We start from the raw sequence: 19,782 nt of genomic DNA on the forward strand, positions 1-19,782 counted from the left end.
CCAGTCATAGGTGTTCATGGAGGTAGCATGCAAGCAGCATCTAACGGCTGGTGGGCGTCCATGAAGGTAGCTTGCAAGCAGCAGCTAGCGGGTACAAACAGCAAGCACTCATGGAGTATCATGCATGCTCGCTAGCCAACGCGATCGGCGACGGGGATTGACAGTTGGAGGTGGATGACCTTGTGGTTGGGGGCGACGACGGCGAACAACAGCGATGCTATCAGCGACGTCTATGTTTATGTAACTTCATTTTCATTAGGGTTTTTTCCGCAACATCATCTGTGTTGCAAAAGTTTTTTTCGCAACAACACCCATGCTGCAGAAAAATGAAGACGAAAAAATATTCTGGAACACATCAATGTTGCAAAAGTCCGTTCCACAATAATATCCATGTTGCAGAAAATTGAAGCCGGAATTTTTTTTCTGCAAAGTCATTCCGTGTTGCAAAAGTTGATTCCACAACAAGATCAATGTTGCAGAAATGTGAAGACGAAAAAATTTCTGCAACAACACTAATGTTGCAGAAGAGTTTGTGCAATATGTGCTCTGTTGCGAAGATGAAAAAGGGGTTGGACTGTTGGATAGTGCCAGATCTAATGATTTCAGAGACGGTGGATTTTTTTAAATTATCCGCCGGCGGACGCTTAGCCCCGCCTATATTTTATTTAGATAATAGAAACCGATGCACTCCGTAGAGTGTAAACTCGAATTTGGTAAACCAAGCTTTCCGTGCCGCCCCAAGTTCTCCGTCGGCAGAGACGTCTTTTGACTTCGTACGGATTGGCACTTGTCTAGCCATACAAACACAAGATGCACATTGTCTCTGTTTTACGTGGAACTCAAATAGTTTCACAAAATCAAATGTGTCACGTGTATGACTACGACAAGAAGACAAGGTCCCTTACAAAATTCTGTCATGTTTGGTTTTTCTATCCTGTTTTTTTTGAAAAATGAACGGGTGAGGGAAGCTCTCCACCTAAATATATTTCTCAACTTTACAATCCATCATTTGATTGATTACAAAGGTGAATTATATAAGCACGTGTAATCGTGATAAGAGATAGAAACGCCATGAGGAGGCGACATGTTTTTGTTCCGGTTTCTTCATCCGGTGTGTCCAGAGCATCAGATCTTCAATGATTCGCTTAAGGATGCTGACACTGTGGTGGTTTTGTTGTCTGAAGGTCGTAGTATTCTTGGAATCCCAAATCTTCCATAGGATGATGAGAAGCATGGAGTGCCAGATCGCTCGAATCCATTTGGTGAGGAAGGCAGCAATCCCAAAGTTCGTCGATGGTGTCGGTAGGTGAGAAGTCAATTGTGACGCCCGGATAATCAAGCTATAGTAACCCTCTGTTAATGATGCCACGTCACCACGGTCACTGTTATTGAATCCCGCGTTAGTTCAAAACTGATTCAAAATCCAAATTCAAGAACAAGTCAAACAATTAAAGTTTTCAAGAGTCAAAACTAAAGTGTCCTTATTGTGAAAAATAATTCATAAGATATATTGGTGGAGAAACCAAGTCTTTATAAAATGTTTAATTGCACTAAACTAATTAAATCAATAGCTAAAACCATTAATTAAATGCCTTTTATATTTTCTCAAATACTAAACTATATTATTCTGGGAGGAAACTTTTGTGGTTGTGACATAATTGGTAACATAAATTTAGGTGTCATTTTGGTATTTTATTAAAACTAAAATAATTAGGAATTAAAAGAGAGCAGAAAAGAATGATTAAAAAGATAAACAAAACAAAAGCAAATTAAAAAAATAGAAGAAAGGCCCCCTGGGCCTTGGCCCAGCAGGCCACCAGGCCACTCGGCCGCCTCACCTGACCCAACCGGCCACCCCCCCCCCCACTACCCCTTATCCTCTCCCTCCCGTAACCTAACCCAATCACTCCCCCACTCTCCTCCCCACAGCGCAGACCCGCCGCCGCCGTTGCCATGGGCTGCCTCCCCGCTGCGCTCCCCGTCGACCCCGCGCCCTTGTAACACGTCAAGAAGCTCTGCGGTGCTCCCCTGCTTTGACTAAGCCGCTGGATCGGAGCCAGGAGGTCACCACGACGACGCGCGCGTCCACTTCCTCGCCTTCGGCCGCCGTCGTCCTCCCCGTCGATTAGCTACACCCCGACCCCCTCCGGCTTCAACGAGCGGCTCCCCGTCACCGATGTGAGCGCCGCTACATTTCCCCCTCCCCTGAACTCGCCTCCTCCGCCTCGGCTCTGCGCCGCGCTCACGAGCCGTCCCGCTCCCTCGCGCCTGCATCGCGCCCTTGCATAGTGCCTGCGGCCCCGCCACTCGTCGCCCCGGCTAACCTCCCCCCCGCGCTACCCCGCCTCAGCCGGCGGCGTCCACCTCCGCCCGGGCCTGCTCGCGCTCCCCTTGTGCCGAGCCTTCCCCCGGGCAGCACCATGGCCGCCGGCGTCGTACTCTACGAGTACGTACGTACGGGCACAGCCTCACCAGAGGCCGATTTGGGCCACTGGCACATGGGCCCGACCCCCTTGTTAATTAAGGAGGCCTAATTAGTTTAGCCCAAAACCCCCTAATTAAGCTAAGTAAATTTAGTCAAGAACCTGTTAATTAAAATGAGTCCATGACAATTGGGACCCACATACACTGTTCACTTTGGACTAGTCAAAATATTGACTGGGTAAACCCAGCCCCTGGCCCCACATGTCATACACATGCACACATTGCTGGGTACACTCCTGTGAACCCATAGATAATTGTCTGTTTATTATTTCCAATTAAATAAAATGCAGAAATTCCAGGAGTTGTTAAATCTTTGAAAAATCATATAAAATAATCCGTAACTCGCATGGAAAAACTTTGTACATGAAAATTGCTCAGAACGACGAGACGAATCCGGAAACGCAGCCCGTTCGCCCGCCACGCATCCCTAGCATAGCGAACACGCAACTTTCCCCCTCCGTTTCATCTGTCCGAAAACGCGAAACACCGGGGATACTTTCCCGAATGTTTCCCCCCTTCACCGGTATCACCTAATACCGCGTTAGGGCACCCCTAGCACCGTTACTTGCCTTGTCATGCATCGTTATGCATCTGTTTGCATTATATTTATTGTTTCTTCCCCCCTCTTCTTCCGCTAGACACCGAGACCGACGCCGCTGATGCCCCGGTCGACTACGGTGTTGACGACCCCTCATTCTTGTCTGAGCAACCAGGCAAGCCCCCCCTTTGATCACCAGATATCGCCTACTCTTTTCTATACTGCTTGCATTAGAGTAGTGTAGCATGTTACTGCTTTCCGTTATTCCTATCCTGATGCATAGCCTATCCTTGCTAATACTGTTGTTACCATTACCTGCTATCCTACTGCTTAGTATAGGATGCTAGTGTTCCATCAGTGGCCCTACACTCTTGTCCGCCTGCCATGCTATACTACTGGGCCGTGATCACTTCGGGAGGTGACCACGGGCATATACAATTTACTTTACACAGTTACCTTACCTGCGATACTGTTCGGAGATGGGGCCTGAAGGGGCAGGTGGCTCCATCCAGGTAGTGGTGGGCCTGGGTTCCCGACGGCCCCCGACTGTTACTTTGAGGCGGAGCGACAGGGCAGGTTGAGACCACCTAGGAGAGAGGTGGCCTGGCCCTGGTCGGCGTTCGCGGATACTTAACACGCTTAACGAGATCTGGGTATTTGATCTGAGTCTGGCCATTTGGTCTATACGCACTAACCATCTACGCGGGAGTAGTTATGGGTATCCCAGCGTCGTGGTATCAGCCGAAGCCTTCGTGACGTCAGCGACTGAGCGGCGCGCGCCGGATTGGAACGTAAGCCTGCTCTTGTATTAAGGGGGCTAGTTCTGCTTCCGGCCGCGTTCGCAACGTGCAGGTGTGCTAAGGGCGATGGGCCCAGCCCCCTGTGTGCTTATGTTTAGACCGGCGTGCTGACCTCTCTGTTGTGCCTAGGTGGGGCTGCGACGTGTTGATCTTCCGAGGCCGGGCATGACCCAGGAAAGTGTGTCCGGCCAAATGGGATCGAGCGTGTTGGGGAATGTGGTGCACCCCTGCAGGGAAGTTAATCTATTCGAATAGCCGTGATCTTCGGTAACAGGACGATTTGGAGTTGTACCTTGACCTTATGACAACTAGAACCGGATACTTAATAAAACACACCCTTCCAAGTGCCAGATACAACCGGTGGTCTCTCTCTCACAGGGCGACGAGGGGAGGATCATCGGTTAGGATTATGCTATGCGATGCTACTTGGAGGACTTCAGTCTACTCTCTCCTACATGCTGCAAGACGGAGGCTGCCAGAAGCGTAGTCTTCGAAAGGACTAGCTATCCCCCCTTATCCCGGCTTTCTGCAGTTCAGTCCACATATAATAGCCTTATTCCAGTTGATACCAATGCATACATATGTAGTATAGCTCCTTGCTTGCGAGTACTTTGGATGAGTACTCACTGTTGCTTTCTCCCTCTTTTCCCCCTATCCCTTCTACCTGGTTGTCGCAACCAGATGTTGGAGCCCAGGATCCAGACGCCACCGTCGACGACGACTCCTACTACACCGGAGGTGCCTACTACTACGTGCTGCCCGCTGACGACGACCAGGAGTAGTTTAGGAGGATCCCAGGCAGGAGGCCTGCGCCTCTTTCGATCTGTATCCCAGTTTGTGCTAGCCTTCTTAAGGCAAACTTGTTTAACTTATGTCTGTACTCAGATATTGTTGCTTCCGCTGACTCGTCTATGATCGAGCTCTTGTATTCGAGCCCTCGAGGCCCCTGGCTTGTAATATGATGCTTGTATGACTTATTTTATTTGTAGAGTTGTGTTGTGATATCTACCCGTGAGTCCTTGATCTTGATCGTACACACTTGCGTGCATCATTAGTGTACGGTCAAATCGGGGGCGTCACAAGTTGGTATCAGAGCCGACTGCCTGTAGGAATCCCCTTTCCAACTCCTTGGCCGAAGTTGAGTCTAGTCATTGCAAAACCTTTACTAACATGGCTGTGCGGCCTATGGGCCCACGTCGCCATTGGGTGATATTAGGATCTTTTATTCCTCCTCTATACTCTGGGACTCTAATCTCTCTTCTATTCGGGTTAAATGGTTTTGCTAACTCTAACTCTAGGTTCTCGTAAATACTTTCTCCCGGAGAGCCCCTTCATCCCAGATGATGGCCTGCTTCACCAGAAGATTCTGACAATACTCTCGGATGTTCCCTCGATACCTTGTGCCATCCCTCTTGCAATTCCCCTTCCACCGTAAACCCTTAAGGATAACTACTTACAGTTGTTATTCTTACATTCATCCCCAGTTGGTCTTGTTATTACAAGATACCCCGAAACACTCGTCGTTGTTTCGATAATCCTTTGAGCTCACTGCCTTGCAGTTCTTGACACATGAATATCCCTACAGATAATTTCTCACACTTACCGAGTATCCACTCATCCCCAGTTGATTCATGTATGTCATCAATCCTCGAAATACCATTCGATCTTCCAAAAATCCTCAGGAGCCTATTGCTCTTGAAATTCTTGCTTGCTTACATTTTGGTTAATCCCATAAGTCTAGTAATCTTATTGGCATCCTTTGCCACTACCCTTTTGAGTCCATTGATTCAATAAGATGCGAATGCTCGCATTCCTCAGTCGAATCCTTGAATTCATCCTTCCGACTCAGTGACAATTTGTACATGAGCTGGATCTCGACCAATCAAATTGCCATCGATTGTACCCCTAAGCCTACTCAACTTATCCATCCTTGATCAGAGCGTTGCTTCTGATCCCCTGATTTGGAAATCATAATTCTTTTGCATGTGAACTTTGAATTAGTCAGTTGTTTCTATAATCAGGTCTACTTGCATTCTTCTTCCTCTGGTTGAGTACCGATGCTCACATCATATCCCTTGTGGACCATCGGTTCCTTTGTTGGATTTTATCCGACAGTGTGCTTCATATTGAATAACCTTGTGAGCCTTTCCATGGGTATATAATGCCTTTGGTAAATTGTATCATCTGCTTTCTCCAGCATGCTCTACTCTCAAGCTTGTGTTATTTATTCCTAAAATTGTGGTATATGCTCCTAAGATGCCTCGATGGGTTGAACCTATGCCTTCCATATTATGTGTGAACTTGAAAGTTTTCACGAGTCATAGTCGTCTGGTATTTTGCCAGATAATTCAACCCTACAACTTCTTCGAAAAAGAGAAGTGAATGAAAGGTTATACACTGAAGAAGTGGGAGACGACCTTGAACTTGTGTTCATGCCCATGGACACGATGTATATCCTATCATGGAAGCTTCTTGTAATAATAACTATCCCCTTGATATAATATCATTTGGTATCTGTGAATTGATCCTTGCAATCGTGGTTCCGACCATATGCTCTTCTTTGATCCCATTTCTTGGGCAAGTTTAAGCGCTTGTCTTCTATAGAGCAATACCCCAGTCCAACCTCTACTTTGATCCGTCGTCGAGTATTACCCCCTCTGGTATCTTGAGATTATCACGGAACTGCATAACTTCTTATGAGTTCTTCTTCAAGTATTATTTCTCACTGATTCCAAAATTTTCCCCGGATTCTGAGTTGTTAGACACTCAAGGACACCGATAGTGAATTGAGTCTGTACTCCGATTCAATAACTATAAGTAATTTTCATTTCTTACGAGTTTAATAATCCTTCAAGTCATTCCTAGCCCGGTTGGCTATATCATTATTGGGCTAATTTTTAACTGTGCTACCTGGTCCTGCTTCACGGAGCACAAATTTCGACAGTGAGCTAATCTTATGTCGATCTTCCTTGTCATATCATTTCTCCTCGAATAGCAAACTTGATTTCGAGTTTGTTTCATACCCATGGTTCTGATAATTTTCTCTTCACCGTTCCTTTTGCTTGATGTCATCGATGATCGATTATATCCTCATGAAACCCCTCGACAAGTGTGTCGTGATCATCATCAACATTTTGACCCCTTCCAGGATATCAATTGAATTCATGATGGGAAACACCATTCTTGCCCCTCGATGATTTGTGTTATCATCGGCAACATTCTTGCCTTCCCCCAACACAAACTTGTTCATGATTGTGTTGTACCTTGATTTCCTTGCTATCTAGCTTAGGTTATGTTCTACCTTGTAGTATTACTGTCTTCTATATCAAGAATGTTGTGAGGATTGCACCATATCTTAAGAATTCTTGAAATTGTGATACTTCTCACCATCACCATTCTTTTTTGGTTCCCGTGTTGATTCCAACCGGGATACCAACAAGTGAGCGGTGCTCTTTGGATACTGTACTTCTAGCAACCCTATTGCTTTGAAGTTAATGATCGATAGTTCATTCTTAGCCTATCGGCTATTGAATCACCATTCTAACAATTGATCAGGCTACCTAAGCCCATATCTCGCGTGCACCTTTCAACCAAAGTTTAATTGTGTATGTTTTCCTCAAGCATACATCAATATATCATTTGATCCGACAAATGTTATCTCCTTGTTCTCATAATTGTGGGAATCCGTCTTTTTGGAAATCTCGAGGAATTGTCGCTGAGTCCATCAGCCACCCCCTCTTCCTCTTATTGGTTTAAGGATGAACTCACTTCCATAGTTCATGTCCCGAGAATCTTACAATGTCATCTCGTCAATTTGTGTCGTACCTTTTCTCAGGCATTCCGAGTCTGAGGTTTCCTAACACTGATCAGATCTGAATCTTGGTCAGATATGATGATTGGTACATATTTCCAAGAGTTATAACATTGGTCTTTATATGAACCGGTAAGATGGTGTCATGCCTAGCACACCTGGCCGGATGACCTATTGTTATAGTCCCATTTTTAGCAAGGTTAGCCATTCTTTCATTAGGAAATTGTAAGGCTTATTCTATAAGTTGATCCTGATGGATGCTGGTGTATCCAAAGTTCGACCTTTGCTTGAGGGCCATGTCAATGCTATCTCGAAGCATGTCGTTGGTACTTCGATCTTCAAAATGCTAAATTTCCTTTATCAATTATCCAAACATCGTTGTATGGGTAATGTCATGTAATTTCTCTCCCCTACCTAAAAGGTTTTCTACATTATATCTTGTCATGGATATCCTGCTCTGCTTATCATTGGGAAGGATATACCCCTGGAATATCTGATAATCATATTATCCTTTCCATTATTTGGTTTAACCTTTCTGGTGATCATTGTGGTCTAAGCAGTATTAATTCCCTGCTTAGGTAGACCCCTCGTGTACAATCCTGTCAGTAAGACCCTGCTACTTTTGTTGATGACATTCCGGTAACCACCGATGGACGAGAACTTTGCCTATTGGTCCGCCTCGTTGCAACAAGCAGGAAAATGGTTCTCTTCGTCCCTCGCCCTTGGTACCAACGTTGTCGCCGTCATAACTGACATGGTACGCTCTGATATGCCTTGCTATCATGACCGTGTAAGATGCCACTGCTCCTATTAAAAAAACCACATGGTGGGCCCATAACCCACAGTTCCACAGGATCGAAACCTGACTCTCCTATACACCCCCTGTTCCCAAAGTTATTCCTCCCGCGTGGACTCGTATGTAATTCATGAGCCACCTTCCGATGAGATCATCAATTCTAGCATCGGACACAATAATTATTTCGTTGCTTGAAACCCCTTTCACCTTCTGACTAGGCATTGAGCGATTGCCTGGCTGCTTGAAACTTCTTATTGTACCTCCCAACTTTACTCTCGATGTGTTTTATTTGTTCAACTCGAGAGGTACTCATATGCTCATTCATGGGTTAATCCTAGATTATTACCCTTATAGCATTCTGTTGTTGTCGATCTGCCCCGTTAACTATTCGTAAATACGATGAAGATCCCGAAGAAAGGATGCCGACTTCATCATGATGACCTGAAGCAGAGAAATGAAGACATCAATATAATGGATCGACCACTTCGAGAGGAGCAACCAAGACCGAGAAGATTCGTTAGAATTTCGTAACCAAACCTTTCCCCCTTAGACCCCCTCTTAAATCTCGGGACGAGATTTCTTGTAGTGGAGGAGAATTGTGACGCCTGGATAATCAAGCTACAGTAACCCTCTGTTAATGATGCCACGTCACCACGGTCTTGTTACTGAATCCCGCGTTAGTTCAAAACTGATTCAAAATCCAAATTCAAGAACAAGTCAAACAATTAAAGTTTTCAAGAGTCAAAACTAAAGTGTCCTTATTGTGAAAAATAATTCATAAGATATATTGGTGAAGAAACCAAGTCTTTATAAAATGTTTAATTGCACTAAACTAATTAAATCAGTAGCTAAAACCATTAATTAAATGCCTTTTATATTTTGTAAAATACTAAACTATATTATTCTGGGAGGAAACTTTTGTGGTTGTGACATAATTGGTAACATAAATTTAGGTGCCATTTTGGTATTATATTAAAACTAAAATAATTAGGAACTAAAAGAAAGCAGAAAAGAATGATTAAAAAGATAAACAAAACAAAAGCAAACTAAAAAAATAGAAGAAAGGCCCCCTGGGCCTTGGCCCAGCAGGCCACCAGGCCACTCGGCCGCCCCACCTGGCCCAACCGGCCACCCCCCCCCACTACCCCTTATCCTCTCCCTCCCGTAACCTAACCCAATCACTCCCCCACTCTCCTCCCCACAGCGCAGACCCGCCGCCGCCGTTGCCATGGGCTGCCTCCCCGCTGCGCTCCCCGTCGACCCCGCGCCCTTGTAACACGTCAAGAAGCTCTGCGGTGCTCCCCTGCTTTGACTAAGTCGTTGGATCGGAGCCAGGAGGTCACCACGACGACGCGCGCGTCCACTTCCTCGCCTTCGGCCGCCGTCGTCCTCCCCGTCGATTAGCTACACCCCGACCCCCTCCGGCTTCAACGAGCGGCTCCCCGTCACCGATGTGAGCGCCGCTACATTTCCCCCTCCCCTGAACTCGCCTCCTCCGCCTCGGCTCTGCGCCGCGCTCACGAGCCGTCCCGCTCCCTCGCGCCTGCATCGCGCCCTTGCATAGTGCCTGCGGCCCCGCCACTCGTCGCCCCGGCTAACCTCCCCCCCGCGCTACCCCGCCTCAGCCGGCGGCGTCCACCTCCGCCCGGGCCTGCTCGCGCTCCCCTTGTGCCGAGCCTTCCCCCGGCCAGCACCATGGCCGCCGGCGTCGTACTCTACGAGTACGTACGTACGGGCACAGCCTCACCAGAGGCCGATTTGGGCCACTGGCACATGGGCCCGACCCCCTTGTTAATTAAGGAGGCCTAATTAGTTTAGCCCAAAACCCCCTAATTAAGCTAAGTAAATTTAGTCAAGAACCTGTTAATTAAAATGAGTCCATGACAATTGGGACCCACATACACTGTTCACTTTGGACTAGTCAAAATATTGACTGGGTAAACCCAGCCCCTGGCCCCACATGTCATACACATGCACACATTGCTGGGTACACTCCTGTGAACCCATAGATAATTGTCTGTTTATTATTTCCAATTAAATAAAATGCAGAAATTCCAGGAGTTGTTAAATCTTTGAAAAATCATATAAAATAATCCGTAACTCGCATGGAAAAACTTTGTACATGAAAATTGCTCAGAACGACGAGACGAATCCGGAAACGCAGCCCGTTCGCCCGCCACGCATCCCTAGCATAGCGAACACGCAACTTTCCCCCTCCGTTTCATCTGTCCGAAAACGCGAAACACCGGGGATACTTTCCCGAATGTTTCCCCCCTTCACCGGTATCACCTAATACCGCGTTAGGGCACCCCTAGCACCGTTACTTGCCTTGTCATGCATCGTTATGCATCTGTTTGCATTATATTTATTGTTTCTTCCCCCCTCTTCTTCCGCTAGACACCGAGCCCGACGCCGCTGATGCCCCGGTCGACTACGGTGTTGACGACCCCTCATTCTTGTCTGAGCAACCAGGCAAGCCCCCCCTTTGATCACCAGATATCGCCTACTCTTTTCTATACTGCTTGCATTAGAGTAGTGTAGCATGTTACTGCTTTCCGTTATTCCTATCCTGATGCATAGCCTATCCTTGCTAATACTGTTGTTACCATTACCTGCTATCCTACTGCTTAGTATAGGATGCTAGTGTTCCATCAGTGGCCCTACACTCTTGTCCGCCTGCCATGCTATACTACTGGGCCGTGATCACTTCGGGAGGTGACCACGGGCATATACAATTTACTTTACACAGTTACCTTACCTGCGATACTGTTCGGAGATGGGGCCTGAAGGGGCAGGTGGCTCCATCCAGGTAGTGGTGGGCCTGGGTTCCCGACGGCCCCCGACTGTTACTTTGAGGCGGAGCGACAGGGCAGGTTGAGACCACCTAGGAGAGAGGTGGCCTGGCCCTGGTCGGCGTTCGCGGATACTTAACACGCTTAACGAGATCTGGGTATTTGATCTGAGTCTGGCCATTTGGTCTATACGCACTAACCATCTACGCGGGAGTAGTTATGGGTATCCCGGCGTCGTGGTATCAGCCGAAGCCTTCGTGACGTCGGCGACTGAGCGGCGCGCGCCGGATTGGAACGTAAGCCTGCTCTTGTATTAAGGGGGCTAGTTCTGCTTCCGGCCGCGTTCGCAACGTGCAGGTGTGCTAAGGGCGATGGGCCCAGACCCCTGTGCGCTTAGGTTTAGACCGGCGTGCTGACCTCTCTGTTGTGCCTAGGTGGGGCTGCGACGTGTTGATCTTCCGAGGCCGGGCATGACCCAGGAAAGTGTGTCCGGCCAAATGGGATCGAGCGTGTTGGGGTATGTGGTGCACCCCTGCAGGGAAGTTAATCTATTCGAATAGCCGTGATCTTCGGTAACAGGACGATTTGGAGTTGTACCTTGAGCTTATGACAACTAGAACCGGATACTTAATAAAACACACCCTTCCAAGTGCCAGATACAACCGATGATCGCTCTCTCACAGGGCGACGAGGGGAGGATCATCGGTTAGGATTATGCTATGCGATGCTACTTGGAGGACTTCAGTCTACTCTCTCCTACATGCTGCAAGACGGAGGCTGCCAGAAGCGTAGTCTTCGAAAGGACTAGCTATCCCCCCTTATCCCGGCTTTCTGCAGTTCAGTCCACATATAATAGCCTTATTCCAGTTGATACCAATGCATACATATGTAGTATAGCTCCTTGCTTGCGAGTACTTTGGATGAGTACTCACTGTTGCTTTCTCCCTCTTTTCCCCCTATCCCTTCTACCTGGTTGTCGCAACCAGATGTTGGAGCCCAGGATCCAGACGCCACCGTCGACGATGACTCCTACTACACCGGAGGTGCCTACTACTACGTGCTGCCCGCTGACGACGACCAGGAGTAGTTTAGGAGGATCCCAGGCAGGAGGCCTGCGCCTCTTTCGATCTGTATCCCAGTTTGTGCTAGCCTTCTTAAGGCAAACTTGTTTAACTTATGTCTGTACTCAGATATTGTTGCTTCCGCTGACTCGTCTATGATCGAGCTCTTGTATTCGAGCCCTCGAGGCCCCTGGCTTGTAATATGATGCTTGTATCACTTATTTTATTTGTAGAGTTGTGTTGTGATATCTACCCGTGAGTCCTTGATCTTGATCGTACACATTTGCGTGCATCATTAGTGTACGGTCAAATCGGGGGCGTCACATCAATCCTTTGCCATATTACTGAAAAAGGCTTTTGTCCCGCTTTATAAATAAAGCAAACCACCACAACCACAAGGTTCAATAAGGTTCACACCCACACACACAGAGAGTAGCGGCACAACAAATAGTACAAAAGCTTCTGCTGATGGCACAACTCAACAAGCCCAAAAAACAGAAGAAGAAAAAAGACAAAACGAACGAGCCATATTCGCTTCGCGAGTGGGCAATCGATGAAGATGTGCGAGCTGGTTTCACCATCGAACCCACATCTTGGGCAGAGGGGGTTTGAGATGACATGCTTGCGAAGAAGATGGAATAGAGGCCAGACAAAGATGTTGAGGACACATGTTGGCCATATGGGCACTGAATGAGCGTCGGTGCTGTCGACCGGCGTGGTCAGTTCATAGGTGGTCTTTGTAGTGAAGCGTAGACCGCTGTTGCGGAAGCGCTCGTCTGGTTCCGGCAACACCTAGAAGTCCTGTAGAAGCGACAACAAAGAGCACAACTTGGTAGCGGCGTTAGATGTTAGGTGGTTCCGTAGGATTGATTTCAAACCATGAATCAAAACAGCGGTCACACGAGCAAGTGGTGTAGTGGTGTGCGAGAAGAGGCATGGAAATAGAGCACCGAGTGATTTTTTTATGCAGCCAAATATCTAACCAGAAGTAGCTGTTGGTGTCAGAGTTTGTGATTACACTATTACACCACTCGCTCTGTCCGGTTATAAGGGAAGAATATCTAGTACCACCAAGGCCCAGGTGCTACCGTGATACGGGATCCTGCGTCATCAGATCTTAGATCGGACGGCATATGAAAACTATTGGATCTGCTGGACCTATACACTATTTTCGGACTCTTAGGGGAATTTCTTCTTTTTGCAAAATATTGCAGAGTTTTTGGGAATCGTCCAATCTAAGAATGTCTAATAGACCAAATCATAGTAGCATCTAGTCCTCGGTACCATCAAATATTTTGTTCCCGGTTATAAGGGTATATCTAGAAAATGAGTGTCATATTAGTTCTCTCTCCTCTTATTAGCCTCGGCCAATTAAATTAAAGGAGAAGAATGAGGATTGGGGATTATGCGTGGGAGAAAATGGGGTTGGAGGATAGAGTGAGGGAGTGATTTTTTTTTCATGATAATACATGTCTCATTCATATTATAAAGATCAAAGTACAAGCCTCGTAAAAACCGGCATGACAAAACTGAAAAGATAACAAAACACCTCTGAGCTTGACACTAACGTCTGTCACCTGCCTCCAGCACCACCACAACAGCCACCGAAGAAAAGAATGATGGATCACCTCCTCACCCGAGCTCGGCGGGGCTTCATCGCTAATATGCAGCTTTACGGATCTCCAAGGTGGCTCACCAAAAATGAAGTCATTATCGTTGAACGAATCAGACCGGGGCAACACCCGGTACACTTTTTGGAGATAAAATTTGTAATGCTAGATGTATACATATGACTAGACGGAGGGAGTAGATCACGTTATTATACACACCTGAGACCGGGAGATTGAGACAAGGGTCTCAAGGACACGGTCCAAGAAATACAGGAGACAAATAATCCATTCACACGTTCAAATTAGGGAACTTTTGGATAAGGTGGCTAGATCATTCGGCTGAATTTTAAATTTCAGCGTTCACAACCTGTCATCTTTTTCTTCTTCCTTTTTCAGCGCAAACCACAATTTAATTAAGTGACTTCGACAAATTGGTCACAACTCTCGTAGTGAAGTACAAAAGACGCAAGAGCCAATCACGTAATGCCGCATCAGCGCCGGGACACATGTGCGCTTTGACTGTTCCAACGCGAACACACCTGCACACAAGTCAGCAGATAAGGTCAGCCAAGTATGATGCACATCATTGGGATCTAATTAAAGTTGGTCATGCCACAAGTTGACTTTTTAGTACTTCCTCTATCTCAAAATATAAGATGTTTAACATCTTATATTTTGACGTTTTATATTTGAGGACAAAGGGATGCGAAGACCATCAAATAGGCCATAGAAACAGCCACACTAGTACTCATTTATGTTGCCGACTCAACGAAGAAGATGAAACAATATGACCTTTTGTAAAGAGGTAATATCACCAGAAGTCATAAAACTTGCTTTGAATGTTTAGTTTGGTGCTAAAAACTTAAAAAAAACGAATTTGTGGTCACTCAACTTGCGTTCAGGTGCAAATACGGTCACAGAGTGCGTATGCATGCGTATCTGCCGCTTGCGTGACACGCCATACGCCACGCGTGCATGGCCCCACTGTCAGACTGGATGGTAGAGGCGCTATGTGTGACAGACATTTTTGCAGAAAAGATTCAAAAATAATCATCATGCCAGCTATCGGACCAGCAACCTATTCAAACTTGTCACGCGAGCTAACCACGCACACAAGGCATTCCTTTCCAGTCTAATAATGAAATGAATATTGTAATGTATTATATTGGTCAACCCAACAAATAATATATTTTTGGCGGGACAACCACAAAATTACTTGAATTCAAAAAAAAAATCTGATTTATCTGAAAGAAATTTTTAGGGCGAGCCAAAAAAAACATTTTGGAATTCGTAATTGTTCATGTGTCTAAGGAGGAACACATAATTTTATATGTTGGCAACAACGACTACTTGTATCCAACATTATTTTCTTGATGCCCATTTTTTTCTCAGGACACGTCAGAAAAATCAGTTTCTAGGTAATCTCAGAAATTTCGTATTTTTTCGCCCGAATTTATTCAAACAAATTCAAATTCAATTTTTTGGCATTACACTATATAAAACTGAACCTAGAAAAGAATAAAGCCTATGCACGATTCCAACGGTTAGTATTGCACATCTGCTAGGTGACCCCAACTTGTGAGTTTGAGTAAATATCAGCTAAAATTACAAAAAAATATTGATGGAGACCATTGGAATCGATCACGTGACCATGGAGCTATGCAGTGCGTTGTATGATTATGTGCATACAAAAATTTATTTGATACAGTTCTGGGTGTTTAAATTCAAAAATACATTTGAAATTTTGGCACGAGGTTCAGTGACCACGGGGATTTCTCAGACCAGAATGAAAATTCCTGCTAATATCTTGGACAGTTTTTTTTAATTCGAATTTCATTTAAAACTTTGAGATTTTCTGAGAACCGGCATTTTTGGTCGCACAAAAAAAAACATAATCGAGAAAAAAAACTGCTTTCATTATAAATTATTGTTTGCCTCTGTTTTAACTTGAGAATCTGCTTAGTGTGTTGGTTGGCAGAAGGTATGCTCGTGCATGAGCTAGTGAGTCCGAGCCCCGAAAGCTGTTTTTTTTTAATTGACAACGAGAGTGTATATGTAAAAAAGAACATGCACACGTAGCACTCTGTTGTTCCGGTCACTAACAGTGGCCATAGCAACGTTGGCATGCCATGTAAGCACAACATATGTCTAGATATGGACGAAGCACAACATATGTCTAGAAGTGGCCGTATCTGTATGCAGGGACAAGTTGAATGACCATAATTCTGTATTTTTAGAGTTTTAGCACTAAACTGAACATCAAGCGCAAGTTCTATGACTTTCGGGGATATTAGCTCTTTTGTAAACAAGTCTTTATAGACCCAATATTTGAACCGCGCAATGCTTAACATATCTTAAGTTTCTCTAAAATATATGTATAATATTCAATAGAATCAGTTATGATACACATACTTAGTTATGCAGAGGCCAGGTGTTACTCATAATGTTCTGTATCCTCTTGATGCTACATTTTGAGATAATAAAATCGCCCTTTATCAAAAAAAAACATACGTAGTTACCGCCCTCTTCTTCTTCTTCGCTGAGCTGTTGGTGGTAGATTCTCAGATGGCCCACAAGGAAGTATTGTTCCTGTCTCTTGCTCTATGCGTCTCTTCAGCTCTCTTAGAATTCGAATTTGGCCCAACTTTTCGGGAGAAAGTTTTTCCCAGTAAATCCCTGCACAAACAGAAGTTCGTCAAAATCTGGTGGTGGAAGATTTATTTGCAACTTTACCAAGCGAGAGGAATCAGTCAGACCTTGTGGCTTTGGGATTGCAGTATTTGTTAAGATGACCTGAGTTGGGGTGCAGATAATATCAACCGGTACATCATGAATTAGCAGCTTTTCAACTGGAATGTCATCCACTAATTGCTTGTCATGTACTGTACCCGTAGACAAAATTGGAAGTTAATTCTACTGGATTGGTTACTACTCAATCTTTCAGGTAGAAACTAACGAATCACCAATTGTTTCCACTTCAGAAAAGAAGCGGCACAGCATGTCCACATAGATGGTTCTTTGAAGAAAATGATCGATGAAATACAAGCAGGATTGTGGATTACAAAAAACAATATCCACCAGTATCTCAACCATTTCTAGCGTCACAACTATAAAGTTAGGTCCAGTTAGCCACAGGCTATTACATAAAAAAGAAGTGCTGACAAATATTTTGAGAAAAACAAAATAGAAAGCTGGCACTCATGCTGAAGAATGAGAAGATGCCCACCTATATAATCAATTATCCTAGTTCCTACATTACCAAACCAATTAGATCTGTATACAAACTGGATCACCAGCTGATACATAAATAAAACTCACCAGTTGTTACTACCATGGTCGAATCATCTATAGCTCCCATATAACGAAGCATCCCATATTCCAGCTCTGCAAATCCCTATGATCAACGTTCATAGATAAACTACAGATAAGAAGCGAGAAAATTCGACTTTTGGTAGACAAAGCACAGTTCGATTTCAGGGTAGCATTGACATTGTACATAACCGTTTGTATAGTTCTCCATTTATAAAAGGAAAATGGCGCAGTGGAGGCTTTCCCTACTGTTTCTTCATTAAAGAAGCAGCATTGACATTGTGAAAGGTCAACAGTTGATCTTGATCATTGATCCAAGTATAACAAAATCAACTCTAGTTCAGTTCTTCAACTGCATGTGCAAGAAAATAATTACCTCACCCTTCCCTAGTCGTGCTCCCGTGCTTGGATCAACTGCAACCGACCCAATCACAATCAGATCCACTTTAATCACTTCATCTAGACCTATCGGCCTTCCATATTTGGCTGCGCCAACAGAAGTGCATGCTTCAGGAATGCATCCAGTGGGTATCATCTGAGATTCTAGAGCGGAGAAGAACCCCGTCCTGAGCCGTGGTTGCGGTGTCAGAAGTTTCTTATCGCCTGTGTGATTCCAGTAGCATCATTTGTAAATAATGAAAGACCTGGTCGAGTATATGTATGACAAACTTATACTGAGTACTGGGCTAAAATGAGCATCAGGTTCAAAGGGGCAAATGGTATGGAAAGCTATAAGCCTCATCAAAGTCTGCTCTGGCTTGCATGGATAATTCAAGAAACGAAACAAGATATCAATAGCCAATAACATGTAAGTTTTTAAGGTATGCAAGGAGAAGTGGCAGCCGACTCACCTGAGAGTGTTAAGAATCGAACTTGCTTCTGCGGCGAATCCGGATTGACCTTCACGCATTGTGCATTCTGAAACACGTCCAACCTCCCTAACTAGTGAGATCCAGAAACATTTCCACGTCATTACAGAGTTATATAATAAGCAAAAATAATGAAGGAACAGTTAGATAGCAGGACCAAGGGAACTCCCCAATTTTGCGGCTGGTAACATCAACCACAATCGGAGATAGGAACAGAACAGCGTGCTAGTTTTCGTGGTGGGGGCTCCGAGGTGAGAAGCGAAAGGGAGGCGGGAGAGAGCGGACCGAATCGGCGGCGGCGGCGGCGCCATCGAAGTTGGGGATGCGGTGGTGGACGGGGCGCGGGTTGCGCGCGACGCCCTCGGCCTCGAGCACGTCCCACACCCGCTTTCGTATCTTCCACTTCCACGCCCTAGGGTCCGCCTCCGCCTGCGCCCCCAAGGCGGTGGTCGCCATCGAGGCCCGCGCTTCGGCGTCGAGGCGGAGCCGCTCGGCCTCGAAGGCCGACGCGTCGAACGAGGACGACGACGAGCTCCTGGACGCCGCGGACGCCACAGCGACCATGGCGCGGCGGGAGGACGACGCAGCGGCACCGGCGACGTGTAGCGATAACGACGGCGAGGCCGGGAGGAGGAGGGGAGGCATGGCTTCCGCTCCCGCCACTCGTGACTGGTGCGTGCGCGAGCGTGTGTGTGCTTGTGTATGGTGAGCACGTGCACACGTGCACTTGGGACTCTCGTTGTGCTGCTGGCATGCGGGCCCGCTCTGGCAGCGAAACAGATGAACGAGCCGTCGGGCATTCCAATTTCACATTTACCTTTTTGACGATTCTTTGATGCTTAGAGCATCTCAGCCGTTCGGCACCGAAAAAGAGCCCCTTGAGTGCGAGCCAGCCTTAGATTGATGCGTGGGCGTGATCTAGCTCCCAGTCAGCGGTCCAACGGTAGCCCCGGATACGGCGATATTGCGTATAAAATATATGCAAACTCGGCTACGAACTCGGTGAAACTTCATTCAAATTTGTACATAAAACATGAAAACATGCAAACTACGACTGAACTACGCCTAGCCGTCACCGTCCGCCGTCGCCGCCGCCGTCTACATGCCGAGAAGCCTTAGTCGCCGCCGTCGTCGTCATCGTCGTCGTTGTCGTCACGCGGCTGGCTTGGGCCGGCGACGTCGTTGCTGTAGCCCTGACGAAGGTCGGCGAGGCGCGGTGGCGCGCTGGATGGCCCGGCCTCGTCCTCCTCATCGCTGTCGAGGACGATGACGTCGCGCTCCTCGCGCCCGCTGCACCGGGCCTGGAGCTTCGCGTACGCCCGGCGTTGGCGGCGGACCTGCTCACGGACGTAATCCTCCTTTGCCCACTTGAGAGCGAACTCGTCGTCGGGGGCAGCCATCTCGACGTGCTCCGGCTTCACCGGGAGCAGCCTCGGCTCGGGCTTCGGCCGGACCAGGCGGAGGGAGCGTCTCCCCGGAGCCGGACCAGGCGGGAAGGGCCGGGCACCCTAGTTGATGACGAGGGCACCGCTGCGGGTGCGGCGCCCGAGCGGCGTCTCCTCCGGCTCGGGCTTGACGGGGCGAAGCGGCGCGGCCGGTGAGCCAGAGCCCGACGACAAGGACGACCCCGACTCCATCCGCCGCGGTGTCCAAGAGCTACCACGGCGGCGCGAGAAGGTCAGCCGCTATGGGTACTCGAGGCGCGGCACGTT

The 19,782-nt window shown here is 46.8% G+C and overlaps 1 protein-coding gene across 4 annotated transcripts; it reads right to left on the reverse strand.

Annotated features, from left to right (window-relative positions):
• Positions 1 to 14,085: 14,085 nt before the first annotated feature.
• Positions 14,086 to 18,777, reverse strand: COG0212 (NagB/RpiA/CoA transferase-like superfamily protein). 4 transcript variants are annotated; one of them, XM_048673237.2, is made up of 7 exons: positions 18,356 to 18,775; positions 18,053 to 18,143; positions 17,578 to 17,804; positions 17,211 to 17,286; positions 16,649 to 16,774; positions 16,404 to 16,568; positions 14,086 to 14,431 (listed from the first exon to the last, which is right to left on the reverse strand). In XM_048673237.2, exons 1-6 carry the CDS (start codon positions 18,713 to 18,715, stop codon positions 16,408 to 16,410), a joined length of 1,041 nt encoding a protein of 346 aa, XP_048529194.1. In that variant the 5' UTR covers positions 18,716 to 18,775; the 3' UTR covers positions 14,086 to 14,431; positions 16,404 to 16,407. The 4 variants fall into 4 exon arrangements, with proteins under 4 accessions (XP_048529194.1, XP_087381920.1, XP_048529193.1 ...); XM_087525794.1 differs by lacking the exon at positions 14,086 to 14,431 and adding an exon at positions 17,394 to 17,476 and having other exon boundaries at positions 16,237 to 16,568; positions 17,580 to 17,804; positions 18,356 to 18,777; XM_048673236.2 differs by lacking the exon at positions 14,086 to 14,431 and having other exon boundaries at positions 16,237 to 16,568.
• Positions 18,778 to 19,782: the final 1,005 nt, after the last annotated feature.

The sequence above is a fragment of the Triticum urartu genome, chromosome 5A (genome assembly GCF_056163025.1).
Source record: "Triticum urartu cultivar PI428250 chromosome 5A, HENAU_Tu73, whole genome shotgun sequence".
In the NCBI taxonomy this organism is placed as follows: domain Eukaryota; kingdom Viridiplantae; phylum Streptophyta; class Magnoliopsida; order Poales; family Poaceae; genus Triticum; species Triticum urartu.